Source organism: Agelaius phoeniceus, chromosome 3, assembly GCF_051311805.1.
Source record: "Agelaius phoeniceus isolate bAgePho1 chromosome 3, bAgePho1.hap1, whole genome shotgun sequence".
NCBI classification, from domain to species: Eukaryota; Metazoa; Chordata; class Aves; order Passeriformes; family Icteridae; genus Agelaius; species Agelaius phoeniceus.
In genome coordinates this window covers 47,439,523-47,462,885 of record NC_135267.1, presented here as the reverse complement: position 1 = coordinate 47,462,885, position 23,363 = coordinate 47,439,523, and the positions used below count along the sequence as shown (strand labels likewise).

At 42.1% G+C, this 23,363-nt stretch overlaps 2 protein-coding genes across 3 annotated transcripts in view; both read right to left on the bottom strand.

Annotated features, from left to right (window-relative positions):
• Positions 1 to 121: 121 nt before the first annotated feature.
• SLC60A2 (solute carrier family 60 member 2) lies at positions 122 to 11,291 on the bottom strand. The gene is made up of 4 exons (XM_054629728.2): positions 10,535 to 11,291; positions 10,280 to 10,448; positions 7,665 to 7,781; positions 122 to 5,108 (listed from the first exon to the last, which is right to left on the bottom strand). Exons 1-4 carry the CDS (start codon positions 10,922 to 10,924, stop codon positions 3,874 to 3,876), a joined length of 1,911 nt encoding a protein of 636 aa, XP_054485703.2. The 5' UTR covers positions 10,925 to 11,291; the 3' UTR covers positions 122 to 3,873.
• SLC16A10 (solute carrier family 16 member 10) overlaps positions 7,766 to 23,363 on the bottom strand; it is a 71,545-nt gene continuing 55,947 nt past the window's right edge. Inside the window, exons 4-7 of one of the 2 annotated variants that reach the window (XR_008533957.2) lie at positions 20,765 to 20,908; positions 19,042 to 19,270; positions 17,388 to 17,805; positions 7,766 to 7,781 (exon numbers count right to left, since the gene is read on the bottom strand). Coding sequence is in view for 1 of the 2 variants with exons in the window: in XM_054629729.2 (XP_054485704.2) it covers positions 17,570 to 17,805; positions 19,042 to 19,270; positions 20,765 to 20,908 (609 nt within the window). In the remaining variant the exon portion in view is untranslated. Of the gene's footprint in view, positions 7,782 to 12,650; positions 17,806 to 19,041; positions 19,271 to 20,764; positions 20,909 to 23,363 lie in introns of those variants that run through there. The other variant, XM_054629729.2, reaches the window with a different exon arrangement.

Sequence of the window (23,363 nt, the reverse complement as noted above, 5' to 3'; positions counted from 1 at the left end):
TTTGGGATCTAAAACATCGGTAGAAGTTTTTAGAGGCCTTCCCCAAACCAGAAGAGAAACATTTCCAGTTCTCCATTAGTCAGACAAAGACTGAGTTTTAAATTTAAAAGTCTAGAGAAGGTTTGAAAAATAGAAGAAAACTTTATTTACATCAAGGAACCTGAGTGCCTTCTCCAGATAAGAATTTATTACAGTCAAGACACCAGTCAGTCTATTAAATGTCACATTACACAGTAAAACCCACACCAAGCAGAATAAAAACTATTACATGTAATAGAAAATCCACAGATTGCAATGCACTTGTATGCAAAGTAACTCTAAAAAAACAAAACATCAAGGCAGAAAACTTTGCCTGGTCTTGCATTCAAGCATTGGTCAAGTACAGAATAAAAGTGCAAATGCCAGGAGTGAGTGCTTGTAGTACAGTCCAGCACTTGGCAGTGCCTCAGGATAAATAAAGTATTAAATGACACTTAGCTGCAAGAGGTTACCTTTCACACTGGAGCAGAGCACTCATCTTCAAACTATTACTGGGTTTGTGGACAAAAATATGATTCTTATCAAATTCAGGTATCTAATTCATGGATTAAAGCTCTTGTCCTCAACAGAGGGATGGCTTTTCTAGCATAAGGAGGGCAGTAATAATGTAATATAGTAACTCCAAGTAATTTCAACCCCCAACATGTAAGTACTTGAGCTTTCTGGAGGACCTGTAACTTAAAATAGATCTGCATTGCAAATAGATCCTTACTTCAGCTGTAGATTGGAAATATCCTAGATCTTGTTTTAAACTTGAATTGCTTCAAGCATTTCATTTTCAGTCAAGGGCAGCCCCTGCTGTTAAAAGCAGGCTGGTTAGGGGATAAGGAGAACACTTTCTGTCTGTCTATCCCAGTTCAAGTTTAAGACCAGCACTAAGACACTGAAGGCTCCAAGTCCTCATTAAGATGACTCTAAATTTCAGTGGAAAGTGATTCTACATCAATAATTCTTCAGCTTCCACTGTCTTACAGCTACTGCTTTTTGGATCCTTTACTTGTGGGAAAAGGCTGCTCTTACCTTGGCATTCCTGCCTGTTGCTCCATTCCTACTACACAGGCCTCCTGCTTTTTAAGGAGGAAATGGGGATGAATTGAAGTTACTCTCACAGGAATTAATACAGGCAGGAAAAAAAAAAAGAAATCTTTGTTTTGTGCAATATTTTTACATTTACTGGGACAACGCTGGTCAGAAACACAAATAAGTGTCTGTATAGATGCAGTAGGATAAGCTTCTAAGAGATTACAGCATATTTCCCAATGCAGCTTTGATTTCATTTTCTGGGGTTTTTTAGTACTTGCTTATGCAAACGATATAAACTATCCATGTAAACTATCCCTGAGAACAGTCCTACATGTAGGACATTCCAATCTGGAATTTCATCAAAACTTAGCATATCAACTGGGGGAGTTTAGAATCTTCCTGGTTTCCCAGTATCTTTCTTTAAATAATTTTCTTCTGGCACCACGATCTTGGGTATAGGGAAACTTTTTTATAGCAACATCAATACAGCTGAATCTGGGGGATGGCTGCCATAGAACAGTTTCTGTATCTTTCATTGTGTGCAGGTGTCCTGCACCTACTCCCTGCCCCTCCACCAGGGAGATTTCTCCTCACCATCAGCTGACACCCCCTACTTCCCTACTAGAACAGCGTGCAGGAGGGAAAATGGGAAGAGGAAACACAATGAAATGCAGGCTCCAGGTGCCCTCATTCCATCCCCTCTCTGCTTACCACACTGTTTGCTTCACTTCACACCAGCAAAGCACACAGGGCCACACAGACTCAGTCCTGTGCCCAGGCCAGGGCTGGGGCTGGCATTGAACATCCCTGGAAGCAAACAGAACCCTCGTGCCACAAGTGAAACAAGGCTGCATTCTAAAGTGCAGGTTCATGCATTGCACTGGAAAAAATGCCACAGAAGGAATCCATCAAAAACACAGCGGCATTTAAGTGCCAGCAGCAGAAAGAGAGGGAGGCTCTGCAACATGCCAAGCTATTAACAAAAAAACTTTCACTACAAGTTGATTCTGGCTTCTTATTAACTTCTCAGAAGAAAAGAAGAAGCCATTCAAGCCTAGGTTGCATAGCTGAAGGAAAAGAGAGGGAACAAAAACAGACCTGGAAATCCAGGAACATCTAACATTCTGTGCTGTTACACCTAGAGCCCTCTTGTTACTAAATGAAACCTCTTAGCAAGAAACACTTACAGAAGTGCGAAGTTAAAAACCCCAAACAAAGAACATACTTATCACACAGACTTAAAAAAATACTTAACTGATTTGGAGCTCCAAGCTGACAAATGGCAAGATTACTGTTCAGAGACAGATTTTGCATTTACTGCTACTTTTTTCCTTTCACTGGGAGGGCTCCCTGGCATGGCTGCACCTGCCCAGGGTTTCCTGCTTAGCAGCAATGAATCTTCACATCCAAACCACTGCTTCTCCGCTAGGGAAAGTCCATCTCCATGTCATCCCCCAAAGAAAAAACCCAAATGTCACCAAGCCAGCTGGCCAGGGGCAAGTAGTCATTCTGGAAAGGATTGTCTCACTGATAATTCCCTCTCCTCAAATCTCCATTGTAACACATTCCCCTGGTAAGTCTTGGGACAGGAAACCAGAGAAGTTGTGATAACCTTTAACAACTGGCTTTAAAATACCATCTATTAAGCAATCTCTTTTACCTGAAGGGAGCCAGCAAGAAAGGTGGAGTGGGACTTTTTACAAGAGCATACTGTAGGATAGAACAAGGGGGAATGGCTTCAAACTGAAAGTAGGTTTAGATTAGATATCAGGGAAAAAAATCTTTCCTGTGAGGGTAGTGAGGCACTGAAACAGGTTGCCCTGAGAAATTGTGGATGCTCCAGCCCTGGAAGTTTTCAAGGCCAGTCTGGATAGAGTTCTGAGCAACCTGTTCCAGTGGAAGGTGTCCCTGCCATGGCAGCAGGTTGGAACTGGATGATCTTTAAAGGTCCCTTCCAACTCAAACCATTCAAAGATTACATGATAATTTTATCATCTTCTGTGTACATTTTTTTATTTCAGTGGTAGTGCCATAATTAAAATCAGAAATACTTTCAATTATTTAGATTTGTTGCCACGGTTTAATAGGTTGGAGTTATGCATTTGAGCAGATAAACAATGGCCCATTTTGTGCCCTTTCTCATAAACTGGTTTTTAGTGACCCAAAGGCATGATTTCACCCCTAAGAAATGTACTTTTGGGCATTTCCTAATCTCCACATGGAAATATGCTAGCATTTCCCAGGGGTTTTTTGTCTTTGTCTCAGCACCAAAAATTCCTGTAGTTTGCCACAGGTTATTCAATTTACAGCTCCTGGGCACCACCAGAAATTTTAACTGATTTGATCACATACAACCTTCAGACACAGTAGGAGCATTCCTCCTTCACAAGGTAAGAAAGTTCAGCAATACTGGTAACAGATGTCCTTCCTCTGTCACGAAACCATTTTGTGACAGAGCATCTCAGACCTGCACCCTTCACTCACCTCAAAAAACTGAGTAGTCTGAGCAGTCCCCTTCTTTCCCAGTTATTACAGCATCTCTTCCTTGGATGCATGCCTCATATTTAGAAAGCATCTTTTACATTTTAACAGTTTTGGCATAGCCAAACATTTATCATGTTGCCCCTTTCATATCACTGAGGACTTTCCCACTCCAAGACATATCCCCACAGGCTGAAAATGAAAGAGGAGAAAGGACTGGGAAAATGAACATGCTGAGCTCTGCACCACTATGAAAGGATTCCCGAACCACTTGACAACAGCTACAATTCAATTGCATTTCCATTAAAAAAAAAAAAGTCAGTTTTGACTCTATTCACTCTTCTCCCAGTCAATACTCCCATTTTGTCTCCCAGGGAAACCATCAGCAACCACTGGAGGATCACCCAATGCATTGTCCAGATGGGGCTGGACAGCTGGAGAGTCCCCTGGTATCCTGTGGGAGGTGTCCATCAGAGAGTTTTTGAGCTCATCGTTCATTTCTACGACCTCAAAGTCTGCATCATTCCACTCTCTCACGTGCTCCTCCTCCTCCTCATCCTCAGTGAGCCTGGAGTTCGAGAGCAGAGTTTTCCGGGTCTCCCTGTCCCTCACTTCTTGCGAGTCACGCTGCTGGGGCCAGTTGGCCAGTTTGTACATGGCGGGGAAGAGCAGCGCTGTCACCATGGAGGTGACAAAGGCGGTGTACATGACCACAGGAACGTGGTGGTACCTGCCCTGGAGGTAGCCCACCGCCACGGGGATGCACATCTCGCCCAGCGCCGCGCCCACCACGAACAGAGAAGCCGTTTTCCCTTCCACCACCGTGTACTGCTCGATCCAGGCGATGCCGCTGGGGAAGATGGTGGCCATGGACGCCCCGTACACGGCGCTGCCCACCCACAGCGCGGCCCGGAAGTGGGAGAAGAAGGCCAGGGCGACGGAGGAGGCAGCAGAGCACAGGAGGCTCATGACGATCATGGTGGCAGGGGACAGGAAAGCGGCGCCGAATATCGCCGCGCCTCTGCACGCAGCAAACGCGCCCCAGAAGACGGAATTCAGGGCGGCTGCTTCGCTTTCCTTCATCTCAGCAAACACCATTGCATGAGTGTATACGTAGGAGCCATAAGTGACCTCAGCTCCCACGTAGAACAAGAAGAACACGAACAGGAGACCAACGAGAGGCCAGTGGTATTTGGCAAGCCTGTCCTTCTGCGCAGAAGCCTTTGATTTGTCTTTAGCTGAGCTGCTCTTTGAAAACAAAACAAAAAAGAAGATGGAAACTAAGAGAATATAGGTCCCTATGAAAATATAGGACCATAAAAAGCTCTCACTGCGATGGTCATTCGGTGCTGGTGTAGTTGATGCAGCCGATGCTGTCGGCACAGACTTGAGGATAGACTGGTTTGTCTTTTCAGCCCCTGCAAGTTCCTCAGATTTAGAACTCCCCAAGTCCATTTGAGCCACCATAGGAGCCAGAAATGCACCAGCAGCAAAACTGAAGTGCAAAGCCTGCAAGTGTGGCCCAGCCTCTGATCCCCAGGTGTACAGTGCCAGTACATTGCCACCTGCAGATCAGAGAGAAAAACATTCATTTTAGTCTGAGACCAGATATTGTTTAAAAGAAAATAAAAAAACAACAAAACAAAAAAAACCATAACATATATTGTTAATTCAATGTACAATAATGCCAGGTTTAGCAAATACAATGTATAAAACAGCAGTTTACTGAAACTCTGCCTTAAATCCATGTGATTACTTGAGCTTTAGGAGGATATTCAGAGCAGTCAAAACAAAGAGTCACACACAGTGGCTTAATCCAGCAGCAATGGACAGACATAACTGTGCCAGGGGAGGTTTAGATGGGGTGTTAGGAAAAATTTTTTCATGGGAAAGGGTTGTTAAGCATTAGAACAGGCTGCCCAGGAAAGTAGTGCCCAGTTAAGTCACCATCCCTGGAGGTATTTAAGGACATGTGGATGTGGCATTAGGAACATGGTTTAGGGCTGGACTCAGCAGTGCTGGGTTAAGGGTTGGACCCGATGACCTAAAGGGTATTTTCCCACTTAGGAACCCTATGATTCTATGGTTCTAATTACCCTCCTTGACAATTTGCAGCATTTTTCAGCCTTTTTAAAAGGGAAATTTAACTGCTCCTCATTTCTCTAAGTATCAAAAGCAACAATGCCCAATGCTAAGAATCAGAGGTACAAAAACAACATTTAAAATTCATTAAACAACATCCCAGGAAAAACAACAATTCACTTGCTACTGATGGGCTGGGCCCAGCACCCCACTGTGTTCAAATGACTTTCCAGAAACAGAAGGGTTTACATCAGTATTGCTGTAAACACCAAACTACAACACCATCAGATCAACAATAGTGGTAGGAAATGAGATCTCAGAGAGGTATTTTGAAGTAGTCCCTCAGAAGAATGCAGGAAAACAAAACAGTAATCAAATTCCTGTGCTGCAGTACAGCAGCCCCTGTCACTCAGCACTCTTCCAAACCAATTCAGCTTTGCTTTACTGCCTTACTGTGAGTTTCTTCTGCTACTCATGCTCAGCATGGGGAGTCTCCCTGGCTCTGAGGTCTGATCCAAGCAGTACACCCACTGAAGGTATTTTTACCATTGGCTGACAAGATTTTCCAATACAAAGAATTTTTAAACCAAGTGCCATGTATAACAATCTTACCAGAGGCAGCAAATACAGCTCTGCACTCAGTTTATTAAACACAACCTGTGCTGTGCAAAACCATCTCTTCACTACTGGATCCTGTGCTGTGCTCTTTGTACATCTTAGCAGAGCTCCCCCAAGCCCCACAGAATTCAGGCAGACACTTCACATGTGCAGCCATCATTCCTCTTTGTTGCCAACCAGCCAAGCCACCCTAGCCAGGCCCTGGCTGGGATGCTTCCAGAGCTCTTTGGATGGCTAAGCTAACACATGAGTCAGCTCTTTCTCGGAAATAACCCTGCCCTGAAGGTGATCAAGCAGCTGCTGTAGTGCCTTGCTGGTTAGTAAAGCCTCCCCAGGCTCCTGCAGGAGGGCAGCAGAGCCAGCACAGCTGCTGGGACATCACTGGAGAGGTGCCAGGAGGGGCTGCCTGCTCTTGCCTCACCACCACGTGCTGCAGCAATGCCAGAGCACTCTGCTGACTCTGCACCTTTGGGCATTTCCTAATCTCCATGTGCAAGCGTGCCAGCATTTCCCAGGCCTCTCTAAGCGTGCCCAAACCCTCTGCTGTGGCCTTGCCTCCTGATGCAAAGTGCCTGCTAAAGCCTGAGCTGCCCTGTCCAAGCCTGCCCAGGGACTCCTTTTGTGGGAGTTCATTTGTCACACCTCCAGCACAACTGACCTTTCTGACCACACCTGCACTTGCTCTGCAACTTCACCAACACATCTCAGGAACATGGAATCATTTAGGCTGGAAAAGATCCCCAAGATCATCTTCCTCCAATAATAATCCTCTGCTAAGAAACAGGGTTTGAACAGCTGTCCAGCAAAAGTGCTGGGTTTGGGATTTTTTTCCCCAGGTCATCTGCAGAATGCACATGCCACAGACTTAGAATCTGGGGACAGAACAAATTTGTATTCCCAGCCATCTAAGCATGGCTGGCCAAAGGTGGAAAGCATCCCTTAATTCAGGGAGATGGGCACCATGGTGCTGTGAACTCCCACCTGCAGGTGGGCAGCTCTGCCAACAGCAGCTGTAAGAATCTCAAATGCCAAGGCTTTGCCCAGGACTAGCTTAGGCCCAGCTAATGCTAATGAACCATGTCCTCACCAGCTTCCTGCAAATGAGCAATTTAAATAAAACATTGCTTAAAGAGCACAGGGCACTTTCTTTATGCCTGTAATGGCCCACTGAAATGCAAATTGATCTTCTCCAGGAATCGAGAGATACCCTACTCCCCAATCCCTAAAGGAAGGTCTGTCACACACACAAACACAAACACTGGAAGCCTCAGGACCAAACTAATCCAAGAACCACAGCCAGGTAAAACAGTTCCCCTCTTTTCATTCAAGATGCATCACAAGAAAAACCAGCAACTGTTTTGGTATGCTTGAAGTTTCCAATTCCTTTGCTGAAAGAACTGTTAGAGCACAGGGTCCCCTACCTGTGTCCAGAATTCCCATGGAACCTCCAATAACTGACATCAAGATGGTCAATAGCAGGGATTGGTTACACCAGGGTATCACATAAAGACCAGCTGCTGTTCCAAGCATGGAGAAGGCTGAAAAGGTTAAAAAACAAAACAAAGATATATACTCTCATACTACAGCTTCCATTTAAATAACACAGAAGAAGAAGAAATACAAATAAATTAATGGTTCCTAAAGTTACAGATGATCCTAATAAGTGATGCAGTGTAAATACCTCAACCCACGATAGCAGCTAGAAAGTTGAACAGATCACTTTTTAGTTGGAAAAAAAAGGAATTTCATCAAACCTTGCATGACAAACTTCTCTGGCTAAAGCAAAGAGAGGAGTAGCTCCAGCTAGGACACTAAGAAGTCTTCTGCAAACTTCTGATTTAGAAAGTGACTTCAGTGTGAAACCAGTAAACCATGGGTTTGAGCAGTGTCAAGCCTGTCCTCTGAGAACTGCACAACATTTAATTTGGCTCCATTTTTAAAAGAACCCAAATAACTAAACTCTTAAAAATCCTTTAAAGTAATTGCACCTTGCCCACCAAGTGATCTTCATATAAAGATGCTGACTTTTATTTCTATTTTGTTCTCACTTAAGGGATGTATTCCAAGGGATTTCTGGGGTTTTAGACAGAACTACAGCATTTTGCATAAATAAATTTTTACAGCAATTCATTACCTGTAATTATTTTGCCACTATTGGCTACACTTACAACATGCCATTTCAGAAAATATTTTTAGCAGATGGAAATTGTTTTTATTACCATTTGGGAGGAAGTCCAGTAGTTCAATTCTATGCTTATAATTGCCTCCATAATAAAACAACCTGCAATTAATATCTTGAACAGAAAATATTAGGTTCTTAGAAAGCTTGTACCAGTTCAACTGTCTCTATTATTTTTAAAATCAATACATGATCATAGATGCAGCAGATACTTAAAACATCAATGGGGCCCAATGTATTTAAGAATTTAGGTTGATTCCAAAAAAAAAAACAGCAACAATGCCCAGAACCCTAGAGACCTAGCAAGATACTTGGAATACATGCCTCAAAACATTTCTGAAGGTGGTGTGCATGCTGAGCTGCATGAAGCAAACACCAGAGATTGGGAATACTAAGTGCAGCTCCTCAGGTGCCACACTCAAACCTGCAAAGTAACTTCTCAGCAAGGGCTCAATTGTCCACTTCAGCTCTATGCCTGATAGTTAGTACTTAAAAATTTCCTTGACAAACACAGGTGACGTTTTCAATTTTTCCTCTGTATAGAGTTTTTCTCTGTAGCAGAGTTCCAGCAGTTGAAAGATGGGAGGCAAAACTACACAAGCCAAAGTCTCTTACAGGCACCCTTCAGATGATAAAAATGAGAACAGGTTCAGTATTTCAAATCATGGTCTTGCCGTAAGCACTACCAAACTGGAAAGGATTAGGAGATCCATCATTTCCCAAGCACTGTTAACAGACAGCTATCCTCAGGGAAAGAAGGAAATACTAAACTGTTTCAAGTCAACCTAGGTTTCTACAGGTGTCTGCACTGATTCCATTACAGGAGGCAAAGTCTGACTTGGTCAGGTGCACAAGGGGGAGGTTAAAGGAAACCCACCCCACAACTGCACTAGCAATGGGAAAAGGGATCTTATCTGAACTGACCATATGATTACAGCATGCTCCTTATGGGAGGCACAGTTCCCTGAACTAAGGAGAAGAGTGAGCCCTGGTACACATTTTAATTCCTAATTTTGAGCACAAAGGCACTTGAAAGTAAAAAAGACAGGGCTTCCACTATTTTTGGTGTGGGAATGAGACACAACTCTAAAAGGAGCCCCTCCTTTCTGGATGCCGAGTGTGGCTCCTGGATCCCTGCTGGCCAAGCAGCCTCGCTCTGCCTGGACAAAGCCAGTCCTGTGCTCCTACAGCAGCAAGTTTCCATAAGTCCAGAAAACTGTTACAGCCGGCAGCTGTGGTACCCACAGTTTAAATGTTTCCACCATTACAAACAGTAATTAATGTTTCCCACTGTAAATAAGTTAAAATTTGGCTACAGCCCTCCATCAAAGGCCGCAGGCTTTCGTCCAGTGCACGAAAACGAAGCTGATCGTGACTGATGAGTGCTAAGGAAAGAGGAAGCTCCCCCCATAGACCTGCTGGAGGTTTCAGCTGCACACACGGCAGCCCGAACACAGCTCCCTGTTCCACGCATTGTGCGGTGTCCCTACAGAAGCCTGTGATGCTTCAAGAGCACCTGCACTGTACCCATTACATGATGCAAACTAAAACCAGCCCGGTTGTTCTTTTCAGAGCATTGGTCGATCCATGCAGACTTTGTCCGTTCGATCCCAGTTCCCGCTCGGCCGTGCCCGCGGGCCCGGGCTCTGGCAGCGATGCTGCAGCGCGGCACTGGCGGTGCCACCAGCCAGGCAGGGCCACACGGCGACAGCCGCGGGCATCTGGGGAAACAGCACCACATGCCACGGACCCTGCCGCTCCCGGGGCTCGGCACCGCATCTCCCCCTGGGGCTGCGCTCGCCGCCGACAAGCAGAAGTTGCCCCGGACAGTGTCCGGGAGGGCGGGGCAGCACTCACCGAGCAGCAGAGTGGCGTTCATGCAGTCGAGGAGCACCCCGCCGAGCACCGACCCGCCCAGGGAGCCCAAGGACCGGCCCACGAAGATGTAGTAGATGTCGCTGACGTTCTTTCCGACATTGGCGGCCAGGGTGGGGAAGGTGGGACCCAGCACGGCGATGCTCATCCCCTGCAGGGGAGAGTGCGGGGTCACCTCGGGAGGGTCCGCAGCGCCCCCGCAGCCCCGGGGCCGCCCTCGCTCACTCATTCACTCACCAGCCCCAGGAAGGAGGCGCAGAGCGTCCCGGAGATGCACCAGCGCAGCGCGGCCCCGTCCGCGCAGCGCCCGCAGCGCCATCCGCCCCCGGCCGCCCTCGCCGCCGCCGCCTCCGGCTCATTCTCGGTCTCCTCCGCCTCGATGAAGGGGACGCGCAGCTCCCGGTCGGCCTCGGCCATGGCTCCGGCCGCCGGCTCCGAGGGCCGCTCCGGGCCCGAGGAGAGCGGCCCCGGTGGCTCCGCCCCGCGCACGGCGCCGGGAGGAGCGGGAGGAGGAGCGGGAGCAGCGGCGGGATCGGAGCCGGGATCGGAGCCGGGGGGCGGAAGCGCCGCGTCCTCCTCCGCCGGGGGCTCCTCCGGGGAGCAGGGCTCGGCGCTGGGGAGCGACATCGCCGGGGCAGCTGACACTCCACCCCGCTGGAAGTTTGTGCCACCGTGCCCGAGGAAGTGCCCTTATAAACCAGCATTTATTTTTAATCTGTGTTATCACTCAAACTGCACTCGACCTTTCAATCAACCGATCATAAACTGCACACACGGCAGGCGTGCAGGTCTTTGCCTTCCACAAGGACCGTGTTATGGCACGGTGATAAAGCTTCTGAAGAGAGAGAGAAAGCTGCTCAGTCTGCTATTAACACATGCCTGGTATTTAAAGTTTGAAGCATTAAAACTGCATCAATTCCAACCGCTCACGTGGAGCGGCTCACAGACTGTGCAACAGTCTCAGTGCGTGCTCCCCGTCTGGCACTGAGCTGCTGCTCCCTCCAAGAAAGGCTCTGAGTTTCACCGCACTTGGTAATTTAAGTGTCACAAACAAACAAACAACTCGAGAGATAATTCCAAACCGCACTGCTTTGTTTTGCGAGTTGTTCCTAACAAGTAGATGCTGGGATACAGCACTGCATGGACAGTGATGAGCAACCCATTCCCGTTTCTCCTGGCACTTGCAAGCATGTTGCAAGTCCCTTCCTATTCGCGATAGCCTGGGTGCATTGAGGCATTAAAAAAAAAAAAACAAAAAAAAGAGTGGCTGCTCGCTACAAGTAACACTGCCAGATAATATCTAAACCTGATCGTTCCCACATTCTACCTTCGGAGGAGTGCAGAGTCTGCACCGTGAGGTATCTACAGAAAACTGCTGAGCTGTTCATACGGCCAGCAATAGAGACAATTCCAGATAAAATAATAATTTCAACTATAAAATAACAGTAGTCACACACAACTCAAACCACATTTCTAGATAGTATTTTGCCTGGTTTGAAATGCCTCCCCCAGGCTTCTCCTCACTGTTGTTTTACACACTTACAAAGAGGCTTTGTACATTGAGAGTGTACAAATGGCAACAGCACCCAGGCACTTATAAAGGTTTTGGGCATCTTTTTCAATTCTTAATTTGAACTGCAAGCAGCCTAAGGAATAACCCCAGGTGAAAAGGGAATATTTCACCCACATCATCAGATGTATTTATTAAAGAAAATAAATATTTGGCTCTACTACAAAGGAAAGGTGAATGAATTTCTGGGACTTACTGAAGCTGTCAATGAGGAAACACTTCATGCTTCATGAACTGTAAGTTAAGGGAAGGTAAGGATAGTCAAGGGAAGTCAAAGGGAAATTGGTAGCAGGCCAGTAAATGATTAAAGGTCCCACTGACTTACACTGGCAGTTCATGAAGCAAAAATCAGAATTATCTTGAAACACCACTCAAGCTTATTGTACCAGTTTCCCTTCCTCCCTCCCTCAATTTTCCTTCTGCCTTTTGTGAATGCAACTGCTTCTGCAAGTCTGATATTAAGCCCCAAAATGGAAAATACAGAAGATAAATTTTTCAGAAAAAAGCACCTCAGTAGCTAGCTTAGGTTTTTAAATCATTAGTCTTATAATGGGTTGCCAGTGCAATCAGAATGAAATGGGTTGCACCATATATTAATGTAGGAACAAATGTAATGGGGACATTTCAGTCAGACCACAGTGGCAATAAAAGCTGTAAAGACTTTTTGTGTGAAAGTCTTCACACTAGAGTCAATAATTATCAGAATACAACAAAATTACATTTCAAAATGATGAGTTTTACACAAGAATAGGACTAAAAATGATGCATGCAGTAACAAATGGGGCAATTATGAACTACCATCTTTATTCTGAATAATTTGAGACTGATCACAGTTACTTTAGCACCACGAAAAACATTAGACATTCATTTCTTACCCTTCTAACAAAGCAGAACTTGAAAGACTGGAGTTAAGGCTAGCAAAATGTGTACCCTTTAATATCAAAACCAACATACAAAATATGATGTCTATAAAGATACTTAAACATGTCAGTGTTGTCAATATTAGCAAACATTTTAGTATAAAATCGCTCTAATCTTAGCATATGCACTTCCAAAACATTACAGCTGTTGACACAAGATATGTATAGCCTAGAAGGCATTCTGCACATATGCCAAAGCTTACGTGACTAGAAACTCACTGGCTGGCTGGAACTCCACCGGTGCTGTGCTTGTCAACAGGGAGGCAAAGAAAGGCACCACTTCTTCCTCAGCCATCATTTCAGAGCTACACCTCCTCTGGTGAGATGCAGACTGTTCGTGCATGCCCTGGTTAAAATACATTGGATTCACAGATACACACACACACACTCCTAACAGCAGAGGGTCCTTTCTGTCGGGGCCCCAGCCCAGGCACTGCCTCTGCTCCCTGCCCCGAGGGCACGGCTGAGCCCCTGTGCAAGCAGCGGGGCTGGGAATGCCCCGAGCCAGCACAGGGAGAGCCCGGCTGTATCAGCCGATCCCAATGGATGACCTGAAGGGTTGTGGCACTGATTCCCAACCTGAGACACACCCTTTGGGGCTGCAAGGAAGCACCTCCTGTCCCTTTGGCAGGTACCCCTCAAGGCAAGGAACTGAGCAGGACGCTTCTGCTTTACAATGGCAGCGTCCCTCTTTGACACCACGGGCCTGTGATCAAAGCACTCATCTGGCACCCAGCCTCGAGAGCTGCTGCCTCCCACAACCTCACAGCTCCCCCCACTCCAAAACCTGCCTGCTCCGCCAGGCTGTGCCTGCTCAAAGGCTTCATCCAGGGAAGGCTGGAAAGTACCACCCATTTCCAGTGTGGTGGGCATCAGCTTGACAATCCAGTATCCCTGCAGGGAGGGGGAATTAAGTGCCCACACATAGTGCATGAGAGGCCAAAGGAGAACAGTGCCACTTGTCTGCCTCATCTGATGCAAAGTGCACCCTGAAGAAAGGCCATGGAACAGCTACAGCATCTTTGACTCATGGGGGCAATTTTCAGAGACAATAAATTGCCACTGGAAATAAAATAAGAAAAATAATTTAAATTCTAATGCTGAACAGAGAAATACCTGGATGCAAGAAATTCTAACTACATTATAATTTGAAGTCTGGGTCTGAGATTTGTACAGGCCTCCAAAAGTAGCCAGGACAAATCCAACAATACTTTATTAGTTACACATTGGATCCTGTTGCATAGCTGAGATGTAATTAAGAACCCAAAGGGTTTCCATTATTTCAGACTCTTTGCTGAACAGTTTTCTGAAGATTAAATGGATCTCATACCTACTGAAAAGGTATGAAACCAATAAAACCTTGCTTAAAAGTACCATTGGTTTCAAGATCTGGTGTATTAAATGACAGCATCACATAGGACTGGAAATTTCACACTGCCATTTCAAATGAACCTATTTCTACTCATTTTCTTCTTAAGATTTACCCTGAGAACATTCAATGAAAAGAAGATTACTTTGCTTATAAGATACAAGAATAATGTCTATAGAAAGTACTCTATGAACTGTTCTCAAGAGAGGGATAGATTAGACTGACTTAAGGGTCTTCTTGAATTAAGCTGCTATTTTAATTTTAGAATCTACCCCCAACCAGATTAAGGCTTGCATTATTTGGGTCATCAAAGTAAGATTTCAGCAGGTTCCCCATGAATAGGTTTTCACGCCTAAAAATAAATTGTTACAAAATCTTATTTGCATTTATTCAGTTAAAATAAAATTGAATATGCAGTCCTTTTCTCCACTTCTACAATATTAAATATTTTCTTAAATAAATTTACTAACTAGTTGCTATTTGTGTAGGGTTTTTAATGTTTTAGTTTGTTTGGGGATTTATTTGTTGGGTTTTTTTAAAATAGAGTCATCTAACGTCATTTTTAAAACCTCAGGGCATACAGAATCTAGTATCTATCTCAGTAAGTTTCTCAGTGGTTGGTCAGCCCCAGCACAAACAATCTGAATTTGTTTTTCATCTTACCTAGCTTTAGGACATAAACACCTTATGCTTTTGTCCAGAAAAGAGCATGTGCTACTGGACATTTCATGTCCAGTACACAGATACAAACTAACAGAAAAGACGCTAATAGAGTTCTTAAACAGTAATTTACTTTACTTCTTCTCTGAAAAGCCTTTCCAATTTTAGCATTGTTGTAAAACAGGCACTGCATCAGAAATGGGTTTGTTATTCCAACATCATCACACCAGCAGAGCCTCCTTCCCACCAAACTCTGCTTCCCTCTCATCCAACATCCCACTCACTAGCTGGTTCTACCATAGGAATCACTCCTAAACAATCAGTCATTGCACCCTCCTCACAGAGATCACTATTTCTGCAGGTTTTTTGGTTTGTTGGTTGGGGGATTTTTATAAATTTTATGTAAATATGAGAGTTTGGATTTTATTTTTTTTTAAACAGCATGGCAATAATTGATCCATACTATTGATATACCATTTCCATGTCATTTATACATCTTTACAACAATTATTTTATATACTCTCCCAGATAATTTAGAGATGCAGAGCAGCAAGTTGGAAAGATGCCATAATTATACTTGGTCACAATCCTTTCAAATTGCACCAGTGATAAAAAAAAGCAGCAGCTTTGTTTTTGGTATAAAACTCAGGGCTAAAACACACATGAAATGCAAAATCTATGATGAACACTAATTTTTCATAACAGGACAACAGGAAACGAGAGTCTTTTACCACACTTAGCCAACACCACCTTCTGTGTTGCCCAAATGGAAAATAATACTGAATATCACGTTCTACAGGAACACTCCAGACAAAAGCAGCATTGGCTGTCAGCATCACTTTTGTAATGAAGGCAGTAATTTTAATTAACACTATTATGCATATTTCAATGACATTTTTAGAAGTACTTGCAATGTGCCAAAGCACAAGTCCCAGTGAACCTGAAAGGACCTTGGTTTTCCAGATTGGCTTTTCTCCCCCCACCTCCAAGTCCCTCCACATATGTCTCTCTAACATTTTAATATTCAGTTCTTTTAGACCTCACTCATGCAAAGTAGGGCTTGAAATTCTGCAATATAAAAAATGCCTGAGCTTTGGTCTACAATAATTAGAATGCTTTGCATGATTATATTTAAGGAACTTCTGTCAGTTGCTAGATGTAAACATTAAATGCAATAGTATTGCTGTTTTATATGGGTTTTCTGAGCAATTTACTACAACACTGGAAAAAGAAGAATGAAAATAAAAAAGATACTAAAGGCTATCATAAAAAAAAACCCAAACAGTATGCCTCCATGGTTTACGTAAAGAACAGTTACTAATTAAACAAAGCACTTGAATATGCATTTTTCCCAGATCACATTTAATTTACTCTTTGCTATGATGGTTTTAAATGAGGCAACAAAAATTATTGGTATTAAATGGACCTGAAATAAAAAATTAAGTATTCCAGTGATTGCTGAACCATATCCATAGATAAGCAGCATGCTTAGAAGTGTTTTATGATAAACTGAAAAGCAGTGTTTTCATCTCAAAGTATTATGCTTTGAAACATTTTTCAGAAAAAGAGGTTACTTGCTTGACAAACAGTGCATGATACCTAAGGATACATAAGCAGTGGGGCCATTAGTTTAGGGTGTTAAGAAAGAAATAGGACATGCAAAGGCATTTCTTTATATTTGAAAAAAATATGGAGCCATATAACCTACAGGCAGTTGAGCACAGCTATAAAGACCTGTAATAAACCTGCATGTTCACATAGTGCAAAAATCTTGAATTGCTGAATGTTGTTTTAATAGCTCATGTATATTTCCACATTAAAAACAACTTGGTATTGCACTTAGAATGTATCCTTTAAAGCTGTCTTGGTTTTACGAATAACAAAAAAAGAAATCCTAATAAGTACAACAGAATAATTTGAAATTTAGTCTAATTCACAATACTGCTCCAAAGAATTAGTCAGTACAGTTTCAAAACTATCCACTGCTCTGAGGTTTGCCTGAAAAAAGATTTATAAACATACATCTTAAGGGTATTGCCTTCACCAAATAATAATAAAAATAATAATAATAATAGTAACAATAAAAAAATCTATTATTCAGCAGCTTAACTTCTGAATGTGTTTGCACTTGGAGCTTGGTTTGGACATATTCAAAACCTGAGCCCAGCAAAAATGCCATCCTTAATGTTCTTTGGGCTACTGTGAAAGGTGAATGCAAACACAAGTGAGTGTTTCAAGAGTTGTATAATAATTTAGCTTTCTAATGAAACAATCATTTCAGCAAAAAGATGCATATTTGTATTCATGATAGAGAATTATAGAAGACTGTAAACAGCAAGATAAACTTCAATAAAACAGATCAGTCGTAAGAGCTACTACATTATCCAGTATAAACACCCAGGGGCATGCCTGCAGAGGTTGGATCATAGACATCATTGAAGAATCCTGGGTCAGTGAAGGAAAAACAGCTTTCACATTTCCAGAAATCAGTTCTGATGGATTAGAAAAATATTCTCTTCACACACAGAATCACTACGCACGTACACACTAAAGCTACAAAACTTCAAATACCTTGAAAATGTGGCTTGAAATCAAATTCAAAGACTTGTCAAAAAAGTTCAATGGTATAAAAGATTCTTGTAGCAGTTCTGCAATTTGAGCAATAGTTCAAGACTTCAGTATCTTCAGCCAACAAGTAGAAATCTGGTTTCTGTAGGAGGAGGTCAGGATGGTTTAGAGAAAAGAAAAAAGCATCAAAAGCCAGAATCCAGTTCTTTGGCTGGCTTTTCTGTTGTGTCTGACACCAAAGTGCTTTCATTTTCCAGCATTTTCTCAGTAGTTTCTCCATCAACAGGTTTTGCTCTCTCTTTCAACTTCTGCCGCTCGTGGACCCAGGGGATGAAGCACAGAATCGCTCCTCCAATGAGGGGAGGGACTCCAGCCAGGTAAAACGCCACGTCGTACGTGCCAAGCTTGTCCCGCAGCAGACCTGGGAAGGCACAAAGTGACCACTCATAAATAAAGGGGCCTCAGGAATCTACAGAAAACAGGTCATGGCTCTGGGTTCAGAAACCCAAGAGCTGGCACAGATTATAACCACTAGAACCTGACAACCTGATGGCCAAACAGAGGCGTACATGGAGGTAGAAAGGTATTCCACAGTTGACTTGGAGCAGTAATGAAGAGCTCAGATGTCACCCCTCAGAAATTAAAAATTGCTTAATTACCATCCACTGAAAACATGCACCATCTTTCCTATTTGAAAGTTGCTCATTTGAGCTTCTCCAGCACCTGTATCTTGCCATAACTTAGAGAAATTCTTCCTCCTTTTGGAAACAGCTACCTTTGATCAATGTGCCCATTCTTCTAATTCTAGATATACTCCATATATTGCATTCCTTGTGGCCTCTTACTAAGGGTGTGTTTCCCAATAATTCACTCTAATTGTTCTCTGCAAATTCCTCCCATTAGTCAAATTCTATTTAAATATTAATAGCTGTGATAGTAGGAAGCACCAAGTGTGTGCTGTTCTAGCATAAAAGTTTTGTCCTTTATAATGCTGCATAGTTCAATTACATCTTATGAAGTACCTTTCACTCACCAAACCTCAGGGTAAATTACCACTGAAAATCATCAGTGGTGAGGAATACATCTTTAGCTATTTCTACCTCCCAAGAACTTCCAAGTCTTCATCTTCAAAACCTGTACTTTGTCAGTTTCCCAACAAAGGATGAATAAAGCCACTTAATATATTAATAATTATATATATATTTTTAAATAATATATTCCTACTTATGAGGAGCAATTAAAGTGACTGGAGCCTTTAGACTCACAATGGTTTTAACATGAGCAAATTTTGGAATCCAGTTAATTTTCAGGTTTTAATTTGGAGGCCCTCTGTAACACAAGCAACCAATAGGCTGTCAGTTGTACAAACTGGAAAAAGTCAGGTCCTAAATCCAACTGGAAACTCATCTATCTTTTGAGGAATGTTTTACACCTGCATAACAATGAAGAAGACTGAGCCAACTTTGAAGAGTGCAGTAAGTTAACAACCCATGAGCGGCAGGTAAATTTCCTTTTCTTTCTCAAGCACACACAGAGAAAACCTCCGATGTCAAAGTTCCGCACGTGATGCGGGAATGTGAAACACAGCCAAAGTGTTTCTCAAAAGTCATGCAAACACAGAAACACATTTACAGCTACAAACCCTGCCTACACTCACCTGCAATGGGTGGACCAACTGTCATAGGCACTGACATGAGTCCAAGCAGGAATCCGATGGCCTGGGAGACATCCTGAGCCCCAACCAGCTCGAAGGCAATCGGAGCCATAATGCAAATGAAGCACCCATCAAACAGGCCCATGAAGAGACAGACAGCAACGAGAGCTCCAAAGACATTGCACAATGGAATCATCATAGACATCAGCCCAATAAAAAAGAATGAGGCCACCTAAATATGGACAAGGAAAAAATATATAAAAATGCATTGCATCAAATTTGCAAATCATAAGGGATCAGATGAACCTCCTTGCATTTGCAGTGAATTAGATTGCCTGCCTGTATTTACTTTAAAATAATCAGTCTCCATGGATTACCACTGTCAGAAGTTACATATTAAGATAAAACAAACATATCACTCATGACAGGCAAAGAAATTACACCACCCATTTCACAAGCTTTGAAAATGCAATTGTAATCCACTATCCTACAATGATTGTGTAAGGTCATTTCTTATGCACTAATAGTTTTGAGAAATAAGTCACAGAAATATTAAAAGTTTAAGATAGCTGGAATACTGTAATTAGACTCCTCGCTGCTGTAAGTAAAAATATCCGTATTATGAGTGGTTATTTCAGGGTGCTTATATTCAACAGAAGTGAAAACATTTAACTTTTCCATTAAAAAAAAGTATCCTGACATACTGCCGTAGTCATGCATACTTAAAAAGATTTTCTAACATAATCTTAGATTATTTGTTTGCTCCAGATTAAAGGAATAAAACTGTCTTTCAGCAAAATGAAGCAGAATTAAAAAGAAAATAAAAGCAGTAACAGTTTTGCCTGTGCACCATCCATATGTAAGCACTGAAAACCAATGTTCCACCTAACTGCAATAAAACATCAAAGAATCTAAATTTATCCATGACAACAAATACTTCAGCAGAACAGTAATACTACTTTCCTAAGAATTTTTTATTTCCATAATGCAGTGCAGACAACCCCCACTAGATGCCTCCCTTGCTATTCATTTTAAGAGACCAAATGAAAAACACCTCGAAATTGCCAATATGGAAGTAAATTAAAGCTTTTTACGAAATCCCACACCAAGACTGCTAGTATTTTTAAAAAAAATTATAAGTGTGGAGGGAAAGAAGCGTATATCCTCCTTCCTCCCCAGACTTCAGCATTTCCGGAAGCCTGGACTCTCTGCAAAATCTCCACAACTATGCACCACTTGTATTGCCATGGCCATTGCCCTGTGTACTATGCACAGAACATAGCTGACACCAAATTAGTACCTGTCAAAGATCAAGAGATCCAAAATCCTTACTAGAGAAACATGGCTTAATTTTTTTTCCCCTATATGGGGAAAGCCATTATGAAATCATAATCTGGCATAAAACAGAGAAAGCAGAATCTAGAGAATCCCCAAAGGTTCTCAGTCACATGCTAATGAACAGTAATTTCTTTCATTCCCAGGTGAAAACAGCCAGCAGGAAAGAGACATTTTCTCAGAGAAAATGAAAAAACAAAAATCAGAGATTCATAAACTTTGTACCAAAGGCTCCTAGTATCAAAAGCCATACACTGAGTTTCCTAGAGTTTTGAAACTTCTCAAATTTGAATCTCCAATCAGTTAATTTTGCTTACTTACTAATAGTACCCAAAATCAAATCCTTTGGAATCCACAGTTCAGAAGGAATATAGAAACAATAAACACATACCTGTAGATAGATTTTTTTTGCACCAGGAATATAATCTGCAACTCTGCCAAAGATCAATCTGCCAACTCCTGAAGTAATGCCCAGACACAGCAGAAGCACTTCTTCTGGCACGCTGTCACCAAATCTCTCTTTTACATGATTCATCTGTTTAAAAAGAAAAAATAAATTTGCTTTAGAATTAAAAAGATAGACCTTGGAAAACCTGAGTTAAGTAGAAGTAATCTGTCAGTCACAAATTCAGTTACAAATGGTCATCTGATTTACTCTGCTTTTACAGATTTTAAATGCAATATTTAGTGGAACACAATAAAAACAATCTGAAATGTGTGGCTGCTTCATCCACAACTAACTAATTTAATCAGGAAAACAAGAAGGCTTGGTCTAATTACTGTTTTAAAAAAAATGTAACTGAGAAGTGTTCTCTCCAACCACTCTAAATTTACTAATGATAGATTCAAAGTAACACAGAAGCCAATGGGCTACAAGCTTGCAACAACATAGCTCAGGGCAGGAGCAAGAAGCAGAGAGCTGGAGACAAGACAGTGCAAGTAGGAGAGGCCCTTCAGGAGGTCTCATCCCCACATCCAAGATGTCCAGGGCAAGGAGGAAGTGGGGCAGAAGCCAGCTGCAGTGCCAAACACAGCAGCGAGCATTGCTTCAGCAGCAATGAGCAGGGCAGACTGGAAGAGTGATTTATCAGCCACTGCAGAACTAAAGCAACTGACCATCGACCATAACAGGATCAACTACCAGTGTCAATAATTCCAACTTTTCAACTCATAGTATTTTCAACTCATAGTGAAAAAAAATACATACATACACACACACACACATATATACATATATATACATATACATATATATACACACATATATATACATATACATATATATACACACATATATATACATATACATATATACATATATATACACACATATATATACATATACATATATATACATATATATACACACATATATATACATATACATACATATACATATATATACATATACATATATACACATATATATATACACATATACATATATATACATACACACACACACACACACACACACATATATATATATAAACCAGACTGGTATTTTGCTGTGATTTTTTTTTTGTTTTGGTTTTGTTTTTATTTTTAGTCATCCCCAAAGACCAGAAAATTATCCACAAGAGACTTTTTTTCACTTTTGCTCTTTGGAACATGTGTGGCTATGCCAAAATGGGCACTAGAAGATGTAGAAATCATTTGCACAGTCCTGCAATCTCCATGTTCATAAGTAGTTTTGAACAAGAAACGTAAACAAGTAAAAACAAGTGAAAGTTCAGAGATGTGAAATACCAAACAGACGAAACTGATTTTCAGTAAAGATGCAGTAAGAACACTGGAGGGACAAGGTAACCACAGGCTGATATCACTTCAAACCAGAGAACCCCTAATTTCTCATCTATAAAATGAAAATTCTCCATTTTAGCAAATATTTCTAGAGCAAAATAGTGTGAATTCTTTCCTGGCCAGAATGTTACTATACAAGCAGAGCTGTTTTTTCCAACAAGAAAATAGGACTTGCTGAGTAACAGTAATTTTCTTAAGTATAAAATCTATTGGAGTTTTTTTTACATGTTACAGAAAGCCTATTAAATCTAATATTATTTTGTCCAATATAACTGATTTTGTAAGAAAGAAAAAAACAAGGTTTATTCTAGTTTTAAAGAAAAACTTCTAACTTAAATTCAACCTGTCTTCACAGGTTGCTTGCTTTTTCTGTTTTTTCCTTTGCTTTGTGAGACACATTTGGGAACAGAATCTGATGGAATTTTTCATCTGAAATGACATTTAAACATAAAAGATAAGCTGTTCTCCTTACTCCCTTTCTGCCAAAGGTGAGAAAAGGAAAAGCTGACAGTTTTCCCACCCCTACCTTTATGTGCTTGTCAACACCTGCTGGCCCAGCTGGCAAGAGAAGCCAAGGTGTTCTTTGCAATTTTTGTCACCTGTTCCACGTCCAGGTTTCTGCAGCCTATAGATTGTTTAATTAGCAGGCCTGATCCATCCACTCCCTGGAGGCTTTTCAAGAGGCAAGATAAAGCTCAGTATCTAGATAACTATTAACCCTGCACCTGCAACTAAGTAACTGGATTTCTCAAAGCAGCACAGGGGGTGAAATGCTGCCACTCTTCCACCAAGGCGGGAAAATACTGATTCAATTAACTCCTTAAGCAAGTAAACAACCACTACTCATCCCAAATTTAAAATAGCTAAATTAGTTTCTGGTTTCTTTTATTTGATAACCGAGTTTATTTTTTGTTTTGTTGCTGTCTTTGTTTGGGTTTGGGATTTTTTTTTTTTTTTTTTTTTTTTTTTGCTTCCACTACTCTTAAGCACACGATAATCTTGAAGAAAGCTTCCAAGTAGATATAAGGGAGAATTTTTTTCCTCAGGCGGGCAGTGGCATAGGCTGTCCAGAGAGCTTGTTCAGTCTCCTTCCTCGGAGGTTTTTCAGGACCAAGTGCACAAAGCCCTGAGCAACCTGGCCTGATCTCTCAGAGCTCAGGTCCTAAACAGCATCTTCAATCTGCAGT

What these genes read in the sequence shown, in the direction of transcription:
- SLC60A2 (XM_054629728.2), bottom strand. Translation starts at nt 10,924, where the DNA reads ATGTCGCTCCCCAGCGCCGAGCCCTGCTCCCCGGAGGAGCCCCCGGCG. An exon ending in GAACGCCACTCTGCTGCTCG is followed by an intron (nt 7,782 to 10,279) that starts GTGAGTGCTGCC and finishes TAACCTTTTCAG; the next exon opens with CCTTCTCCATGCTTGGAACA. An exon ending in CATGGGAATTCTGGACACAG is followed by an intron (nt 5,109 to 7,664) that starts GTAGGGGACCCT and finishes TCTGATCTGCAG; the next exon opens with GTGGCAATGTACTGGCACTG.